General features: G+C 34.6%; 1 protein-coding gene across 1 annotated transcript in view; it reads left to right on the plus strand.

Annotated features, from left to right (window-relative positions):
• Nucleotides 1–293: 293 nt before the first annotated feature.
• Nucleotides 294–10,649, plus strand: part of LOC117106492 — a 35,940-nt gene continuing 25,584 nt past the window's right edge. Inside the window, exons 1-2 of the mRNA XM_033247853.1 lie at nucleotides 294–437; nucleotides 2,029–2,219. Of these exons, the coding sequence (XP_033103744.1) occupies nucleotides 2,116–2,219 (104 nt within the window). The 5' untranslated portion in view covers nucleotides 294–437; nucleotides 2,029–2,115. The remainder of the gene's footprint in view (nucleotides 438–2,028; nucleotides 2,220–10,649) is intronic.

The raw sequence follows: 10,649 nt of genomic DNA on the forward strand, positions 1-10,649 counted from the left end.
TGGGTTGCGATGATTTATAATGGTCTTGTTAATTGCTAAAGATTGTTTTTATTCATCTATCTAATTTTCAGATAAAAGTCTGAAAAGATTGAAATATACATTAACAATTCGATTTTTAAGTTACACGGTTGCAAAATTGTAAATTTGAAAAGTTAGCCTTTGTGCAAGTCAATGCCAAACTCTTTTCTCAGTGCTTAAAGAGCGCCTCCTTGTTTTGCTCATCAACTCTATTTGCATAATTTTGTGTACATGACGTCATACCGACGGATCCTATCATACACACATCGATTAACACAACACAAGAAAGATCGTATTGGAGGAAGATAAGTGTTACTATAATAATTCAAATTTATGAGAAGGCTTGATTGTGTTCGATGCATTTACTAAATGAAGCGTACAATTTCCTCAACCTGCCGTAGTTTATTCTGGAAATATAGGTACTTGTGTGTGTTATTTTTTTTCTTCATACTTTTGATTGCGCTAGGCCTAGCAAGGCCTTGCTTGACTTTTTGTTGGGTTCTTCCTTACTGAGTCTGTCAGTGTCTAGGCCTAGTTGGTTCTTGCTAGGCCTACAGCTTGATAGACACAGACACATTCGAAGGACGATACTAGGCCTAGAGTAGTAGTGGTAGGCCTTGCTGTTATGCTTTCTTATATGCAGTAATGTATTAACTATGCTGCTAGGCCATGTTGTCTAATATTGAATAAGTCAAATTATTTTTACTTTTTTTCTTTTTTGTCAAATTAATTCTTTTTCATTCACTTTAGCTTTATTTTTTAGAATGCTGTGGCTAGAGATACTGTACCGTATTTCTACTTCCATTTGCTAAAGAAAGGTATGGTAAATGGCATTACGTCAACATCACCCAATGAAGTGCTGAAATGTGGGTGACGTCATCTTTCAAGATTGGCATTGCAGATCGTCTCCCACAGTGTGAGCGGTGTGACTAGCGAACAATGTAGTCCTACTGAATTAGCAAAAGACTAGGCAAAGAGTACAGTATTTTTCTAAGTCATCAATAAATTGGCGAGGGTTCCACTCAGTAATAAGAGTCATGTCATTCATCTAGTAAACCATATCAAGCAAGGCCTGAATCCACAGGACCAAACTTTTGGCTCAGTCTTTGGTCTAAACCATTTGCATGACAAAACTTGCACTAAAAAAAAACTGAATATATTGTAAACTGTAGTAAAAGGATTAATATCCGCTCATCGCAGGTGATCTGCAATGCCAGTTTTGACACATGGCGTCACACACATTCTGGCACTTTATTGGGGGATGGTGACGTAATGCCATTTACCATACCTTTAGCAAATGGAAGTAGAAATACGCTACCGTATCTCTAGCCACAGCGTTTTTAGAAAGGGGGCTATTTATTAATAATATAGCCTAGGTAGGCCCTAGGCCTATAATTATATTAGTGAGGGCTAAATAAAGGCATATTGTAAGGACTGTCTATAAAAACCAGAAAAAGGTGGTAAATACTGCAATAAACCAACCAGAAGATATGGATAAATTGTAATTATATTAATTACATTGTAGCCTACCATTTTTTTTGCACAAGCTCTGAGTGTACATTTTTAATATAGCAGTGCACAGCGCACTGGATCTAATTGTTACTTTAAACCAGATGGGAGGTGCAAAGCGAGGGCGTGGTTTTGGAAGGGGATCACCTCCAATTTGAGATTTTTAAAAATTTAGTAGACGACTACAGTTATTGTAGATGGCAGCTGATGTAAAAAAACATCAGAGTAACATATTACACGTGATATGGAGAAGATACATGAGAAGCATACACACAAGACGAGTGACCGGTTTTTGTTTTTTTTACGGTAACTGAAAGGAAGGTGCCAAGGTAGCTTTTTCATCCCCCGGTTTGCCCACCGTTCAGAATTTCTGATGGCAGGTGTGTGCTTGCGGCGTCAACATTGCACATTTAGTAAAGAGCGCTGCATTGACACCACAGGAACCCTTACCGGTAGGTGTCTATTGGAACATTACAGTAATGATGAATTTGTTTGTTACAGGACTCACAACATGGCAGTTGATTGGGATAATAGCGATACTATAACAGCCTTCATTTGGGGGTCAAGTCAGTGAATAAACACATCGTCATGGATGTGACTTGTCGTCAGAGTTCATTAAAAGACATCAACAATCGTCTGCATGAAGACTGGCAGGCAAAGATCAACCAAGAAGGACGCATCTACTACCTCAAGTAAGATACCAATCACTATTTCATGCGTAATATTGTACTATAGGATAGTATCATACTCCAAGTATCGAAATGCACGCTATCATGTCAGAATTCAGTATTTCGATATTAATTATGTCATCATCAGGAATGAGATATTGTACTGTAGATTTGCTTATTATACAGTAATTATACTGTATTCAAATTCAAAGTTCTGGAGAGTGTCATTTCCTGAAATCTGGAAGGTACCATTTTAATCATATTTTTTTTTTTACCTTAGCCCCAACTGTAGTGGGTCTAGCCCCCAGATCCAGGGTTCTTACCACACTGGTCGGCGGTGGTCGGGCCTGTCCAGCACTCAACATTTCCGACCAGTACTTTTAAGCTGCCTACCACCTCTATTCTTGCAATTGATAGTGGGAAAAAAACATAGGCTAACAAACAAAAACTTTCGTTACACAACTACTAGAATAGGGAGTTGTTGATACTGTAACAACTCATTGGCTAGACAAGGACATTTGCTACATTAAATAGGAAAAAGAGATCAAAGTTTCTGTGATAATGTTAATTTGATACCCTACAGGCGTAGGCTTAGTTGTTACCCTTTAGAATCGCCTTCAAATCAACGTGGAAACCCCAAACTAGTTCGCATGAACCATGGAAGTTTGTTGTTCGTAAATAGGCGTTAAATTATAATGTTATATGTTTGTTAATGTTAATAAACGTAATTTAAGTTGGTATGTATTTCAATCATTAAATATATTACTGAATCACTGTGTTAACTTTTCAAAAACAGTGATAAGAGTTGGAATTACACTATACCTATTGTTTTCTTTTCACTCTTACTCACGTCATGAAAACATACGCCTTGAGCGAGGCTATTATTCCCACTCGCGCCTCTCTGCATCCACCCTAACCCATCAGTACTTTCTTAGTACAGTAGAGTGGTTCATATGCTCACTACATAGAACAGCATGATCTTTCTCACTATTCAATTTGGAGATTCCCCATGGATGCGCATTGATTTTCCCTCGATTCGATGCGTGCGTTGTTCAATAATGTGTAGAAATTCCTTTGTTTTTTATAAATGTTTGTTTTGATCAACCTTGTATTTTAACAATGCTCTTTTTGGAAAGATTTGATTTTTGTACACCATGGATTCATGGGTTCATTCAATCATAGCTATGATATTCTTTGATTTTTTTATGCCAAACTGGGGTGGGGGGAGTGGGGTCAGAGACCACGCCCCTTGGGTGGGTGTGGTCGCCGACCACCACTACAAAATGCTGGTGAGAACAGTGCACATCTGTGATCGCCCCTCCATGGTCCCCCTTTAAATTGAATTCCTGGATTCGCCACTGTCACTATATCTTATTCTTATGCAGATGGTCTGTTTATGTTTGGAACATTATTTCCTTTCTTCATCCATCTTACTTTAACACTGTACTCATTAAATACCATCTTAGTAAAAAAATCAAGCTAAAAATCTGGCTACCATAAATCCTACGGCACTCTCGTATAAGTGCCGTTCACGAATAACCGCTGCACCAAACCTGGTTTTTTGCTAACAATGGTCTTGAAGAAGCGCTACAGTTCTTAATTGAAAGTATTATATTACCGTGTGTGTAAAACAATTTTAAATAAGCGTTGGTCTCGAATATGTGCTGTTTTCAAATAAGCGCCGCATTAAAGCCTCCAAAAATTGCCGCAGTGCTTATTTGAGCATTTACACTATAATTTTTAGTGTTTTTATATTAAGGAATCTTTGCTTCCTTAAATATTGAAAAATGTTGTTTATGGTTAATGATGCAACAATGTTGATTTCTTTTTATTGAAGATTTGTTTTATTACTTAAGTTTAATTTAATATTTCAGATTATTCCGGTAGCCTATTTACAGGCCTTGGCCTTTTCGTTCCCCAGCACGTGTTTGTACTGTAGGCCTAGTAGTGTAGTACTGTAGTTAAGAGAACAAGTGAATATAAGTAAAGATATAATAATTACTATTATTAATATTAAACACAAATTCAGCAAGGCTCACTTAGAGAAAAATGTTTCTTATTCACATCAATAATTTGCAGCACATAATAATTAACTCATCACCAACAGAGATTGGACGCCATCCATTAAAATACTATTAAAGTAATAGCAATACAAGTCCAAACAAATAAAACAACAAAAAGAACCAAGTGAAAATATGGCATATCCAAACAAAAATGCCTTGTCACAATTTAGATAATGTAAAGAGGATGATAATAATAACAAAATTACTAATAGATAATTTAATAAACAAGTAATTAATAATTTAAAGGCATTCATAATGTCGAAATAGTGATTATTAAAAAATGTTTAAAAAAAAATATTGAGTAAAATATGGCTGAAGAGGGCGGATCGTGTGACTCATAAGAACTAATCACGTTTCATTGTGAAGCTGCTGACATCAGTACCCACCCATTATTAGAATTAATATTATTCTGTTATCGTTTGACATTTGCTGGCTACTGAGCAATAATTTTGCATAATTAATGAGCTAAAACTCATATTTAGAGTGGCCACTCCCTTGTGTACTATACATGTAACTGTGTACGTAACTGTGTGTACTGTGTATGTAACTGTGGGTGTAACTGTGCATGTGACTGCGTGTAACTGTGTGTGTACTGTGTACAGTATGTAACTATGAGTGTAACTGTGCATATGACTGCGTGTAACTGTGTGTGTGTACTTTGTATGTAACTGTGGGTGTGTGGGTGGGTGTGTGTATGTACTGTGTATGTAATTGTGCGTGTAACTGTGCATGTGACTGTGCATGTTCCATTCAAAGTATATTTTTCTTTTTTGCATAGTAATATGGCAGAAATAGAAAATTTTTAAAAATATATAATAGAAAATGCAATAAAAGGAAGAAGGCAAAGACCAGAGAAGATAAGAAAATAAATCTTGTGTTTGGGACAGTCTGAAATATAAACAGAAACAAAACACAGGGATAAAACAAAACAAAACACAGAAAACAAGAAAAAACACAACACAGAAAACAAGAAAAAACAAAACAGATGTAGACCGACTTAACGGGTGGCAAATACAATGGGAGAAATAGATACAATAACCTTTAATTACAGTAAGTCTTTTCTAAGTTGATTAGAAAAACATTTATTGGAATTTGCATTTACTAAATGGTGAAGATGGTAAAGATTTCTAGAGATTGGGACCAGGAAATCTAATATTTTGCTGGAAGTACTGTAATTAGTTATGGATTGGTATGAATATCGGCTGTAATTGTGAAGGGAGTAATTTGGTTTAATTAAATATGTTACAAAAATGCATTGGTAAAAAATAGAGTGATTGGAAGCATACATAGAGTAACACATTGTTGCTGAGAGTTGATACCAGTAAGTTTGAGACTGGAGAACAACCCAGAAATGATAGCCTCCTTTTGCATAATTTGAAGTTTACTTAAGTTAGATGAGTAGGTGTTAGCCCAAACAGTGTTGCAGGTTAGATACGAAAGGAGTGCACAGTGTGCGTGTTGCAGTAGCACAGAAATAAGAAAGAAGTGTATAGTCTGCGTGTACTATTTGCGTGTATTTTTGAACTCATTCGTGTGTAGCATATGTTGACATCTGATCCAATATTTAAAAAATTATGACCTTGATATTACTGGATATTACAAAGGTCATATTACATCACAGTCAGTTAACAAAAACACAATCTACCAATATGATTGTTCAATGCAGAAGACTGCTGTCAAACACTTCCTCATAGCGTTGCTGTGGTTTAGGACTCGGTGAAGAGATACTAGGATGAGGTTTCCTATCCTATTGGGTATTATATCTGTCCTGGATTAGCATATTAGACATCGCTTGGAAAGTTTGTTGTAAACATTTTTGTTATTTACCTTTACATTTTCATGTTGGCATGGCATACTTACTATACATACATACTGATATTACTGTAGAATTGTGAATAAATAATTTGTATAAAAAAAATCCCCTAAAACTGGAGTAAAGTGTATTCACTACTTGCAGTATGTGTTATACTTTCTTATTTGAAAGTATGATTGTTTATTTATTTATTTATTAAAATTATATAAATACATTTTGAAAAAAAATGGTCAACATTTTAATTTATTTCTCACCTTGACCTTTGCTTCGGCGAACTGGACGAAAGTCTGGATCCTTGCCTGCAGAATTTTGACATCTGATCCCTGTATCTATGGCAGCAAAGCTTTGTACATCTGCATTTTGCTATTTTATCGTTATCCTCTTTACTGCTTTTGTTTATGTGTAAGTAGCGTACGGTACGTTTAGATTGGATATTTGTAAACACACTCACTTTGTTCAACGCAACAGGACGAGTTAATTCTCAATGATTATTTTGCTGCTGATACTGTGTTAAGCTGATTTATTTAATCTCTGCGTGGAATATTCGATCCAGGGAGGCTCACAGTTGGGTTGTATTCGCCGCTGTTGAACATTTATAACATGGCGTAAGTTAAGATTCCACCCTGCAAAACATTCTTTTACCTCCAAATCTATTTTCTTCTCCCTTGAACATGCTTTAATTACAAATCTATTCCCTTTCCCTTAAACATTCTTTTATTCCTAAACTATTCCTTTCCCTGCTGTACCTCACTGTTACATTAATCATAGATATAGTAGTTTTACTTTTAAAATTGTGATATTTTGTTTAAATATTGACCTGCATTCTGGCCTGCCATTACAAGCAGATATGTTCATTTTCGTCTTCGTCGTGGTTAGGCTGTCACAAGTCCCACTACTCTAGGGCACCATTGTTGCCACAAGTCCCACTAGGGCACCATTGTTGCCACAAGTCCCACTAGGGCACCATTGTTGCCACAAGTCCCACTAGGGCACCATTGTTGCCACAAGTCCCACTAGGGCACCATTGTTGCCACAAGTCCTACTAGGGCACCATTGTTGCCACAGGATTGCAACTTGCTGAACTGAATGTACATGTGAGGATACTTTCTTTGCACCAGTCTTTTAATAATAACCTACAACCTATATAATATAAACATTAATTTCTCCTTTTTTGTAAATGTCATTCCATTGGGATTTTAATCTCATAACTTGAACTTTTAAGTTGACTAAAACACTTTTTAATTAATTGAATCCCAAGTCACATAATTCCAACAATATAATTAATACTACCACCCAGTGACTCATCCTGCTCTGCATGTCTGGTAATAATAATATAATAGTGATAATAGCTACAGTAGTCTTCAAATAATCATATGGGAGGGAGGGATACAAGGATAGGGGGAGGTACAAATCATTAGTACTGTGTGGCCTTAACCCCATCAGTTCTGTTAATCTCAAATCCATATCTCTTAATACACTTTGTCATTATTTAGCCAGAATTATTCATATTTTGATAAAGTATTTTTAGCAATTTAATTTTAACTTCCATTAATTTTAGCCAGAAGTGTGAATTCAGTATTGGACTTAGGCTGGGGTGTGAAGGAGGACGGAGAATTGCTGTTACACTCTCTCATGACAGTAAACTAGTTCCATTATGTGGGCTACAGTAAGATAATAAAAATGACCATTACGTTTTCATTTTTGTGATGTTTGGATTGGAAGGAAGGCACCAGAAATACTAAACTGCAGCCCACTTCAAAATTGATAATCTATAACAGAGAAAACAGGAAAAATGTATAAATTATAGAAAATTACCTAAAATCGTGATTGTACTATTAGCTAATGAATATTGGTATGCAAATGAAAATCAATAAGTTATTGATGAATATAAATATGTATAGATTTTCAGTGGTAAATATTGATTGTGTTATTATTTGTGACAAGTTTCTATTGATTACTATATACAAAGTTATGTATTCATGCATACTTTTGTGAATTACTAACCTTCAACTAATTAACATTGAGCATAATGATGTATGCTCACAAGGGAAGTAGATTATAAAAAAAAATTAGTAATGATGTTTAACGGAATTCCCACTCAAATTTACTGAAACTATGGTAATATAATTATGTAGATTCTAACCTGATTGGAATAGAGGCAAATTGTTCAGTGGTGTTAAATGCCACTATATGCTCCCCAATGCAGTCTCTCAGAGGTGTTAATACAGTGACCCATGACCTTAACAGCTGGCAACTTTTGCATTGTTTGTTATTAAAAGTGTAAGGAAATCTAGTAAAAACTGTTTTTATTCTACTTTTCACATCTAAAAACACATAGGCTAATTGCAAGTTAATAAATGAGGAATTATTTGGCCTTGATACAAACTATAAGAAACACACTCTGTTTTCATATTTCACAATAATTCCTCAGATATCAAGAAGTGGTAACCTATACTCTGACCTTTCTTTCAGTTGTTGACTGTTGCTAGGATACAGTCAAGCAAAGTTTAGCCTCTAACCAATCAACTGTGACTATACAAAGTGGTATTAAAAACCATTAAACACTGTACATAAAGTTAAGACTTTCTTAAAGCTGATTAATTCTTTTGTTGTGTGTAACGCTTAGGTCTAAATCTATTCTATTCCTTGTAGAGACATTCTTGGCAGCAGATACAGTACTGTATGTAGTTGTGGCTTTGGTGTGTTGCTACATTACGGTACCTTCTAGTCTATATTAAACCTTTAGTCTTCCGATGCTAATTTAAGGAGTATTGCTCTAATGTTTGTTATGGCCAGAGTCATTATATCTACTGTCATTGTTCTTTAGGTAAGTGCAATGGATAGGATTTCTATGTTAAATCTTTAGTCTCATGAAATAGTAAACACTAGAATAAATCTTGCAAGTATTAGGGGTAAGATGCTTGCCTTGCAAACAGTACTCAGAGTTCAAGGCTGTGTAAGTGTTATTTTTTCCATTTCCATTGACTGGGGTAATAATGTGCCAAAGGGCTGTCTGAGACTTCGTTGTGTAGAGTGCTGTAAAAATGTGCATATTGTATATTAATTATTAAAAAACCTCAAAATTGCTTCTCTTGATTAAATAAGTTAACTAAACAACAAATAACGACTGTATTCTATCATTAGTTTTTCATTAATTTGTTTATTGTTTATTATTATTATTATTATTATTGTTATTATTATTATTTATTATTATATTTTTAATTTTTTCCAAGATGTTTTTTAGATGGCATTGCTGTTGCAAATTAGCTACAGTACACACAGTATAAGTTTTTCTTTATACATTGTTATAATAAATACGTATGGCTGAAATAAAAGTTGATTGATTGATTGATTGATTATATTCATTTTAAACATTTTAATACCAGTATCATAATACTGGTTTTAAAGGGTACAATTTTAAATCATAGAAAAATTGTAAATTATTAATAATAGTAAAAAAAATTGTAAATTATTAACAATAATAAATTAATTGATTTAAATTATGTATACTAAAGATGTGTCCAGTGTTTGGTCTGCTGAGTGTAGAGGCAATGTGAATTGGTTGTCATGTAGATCTTGTGATTTGAGGCGAGTGATTCCACTCGCACACCATCCCTTACCTACTGTAAACTCCTCTTCATGGGTGTGAAAAATAGAACACCTTGGGTTTGAAAATTACTTACCTTAAATCTAGTAAAAACCTTAAATCTAGTAAAAACTCCAAATATTGTGGCCATGCTTTCTGCTAGCTTTGAACTCTTAACACCATTTGGATGACTACTAGATACTAAACTATTATACAAAAATTTTCACTCCTCTAAACAAAATTAGGTGTGTTTTTTAGGTCAGCCACAATTTTCAAGTAACAACCGGTTGTGTGACTCACCTCAATACTTGTTATTAAGTTGATTGATTTACAATTAACAATTTCATTACTATTGATCTTTTATGATAGCATTCATTCTCACATCTTCTGTGGCCTAATTTATTGGTTGTAGTATTATTAGAATCAATCAATATTCATATTAGTTTTTAGAATATAAGAGCCAGGTACCTACTTGTGCCTATTATTTTATATTATGTATTAACCTCTTTTTGTGTCTGCCCCTTGGGGGCTGTTATCACCCAGCAGTTAACCCCTATAAGATCGAGTAAAACTGGTATGGAGGAATGATGGGATAAGTCATGAGCTAAAGAATTGAATGAGACCTGTCCTAGAAAGTCACTACAGTAAACAACACCACACATTTCCTGATAACCGAATCCCCATGTGGATTATTTATAGTAAACATACAGTAACACCTGTACAGTAAGACAGTATACGGCATAGACACATGCTCCTGATGGGAGCATATTTTTTAATACTGTATAAATATAATAATAATAATAATAATATAAATTTTGATAGTCTGTAGAAGGCTTTTAACGATAACTACATTAATTTGTTTTAAGCTCTGTCTACACTATCAAATTTTGTGTGACAAAAAAGTGTGATATGCCCATATATGGGCATGATGACATCACACCATGACCATATATAGGCATAGCATTACTATATATGGGCGTGTCACATTTTTT

This window comes from Anneissia japonica, unplaced genomic scaffold (assembly GCF_011630105.1).
Source record: "Anneissia japonica isolate Jap-2015-1 unplaced genomic scaffold, ASM1163010v1 scaffold368_len332514_cov184, whole genome shotgun sequence".
Taxonomy (NCBI): domain Eukaryota; kingdom Metazoa; phylum Echinodermata; class Crinoidea; order Comatulida; family Comatulidae; genus Anneissia; species Anneissia japonica.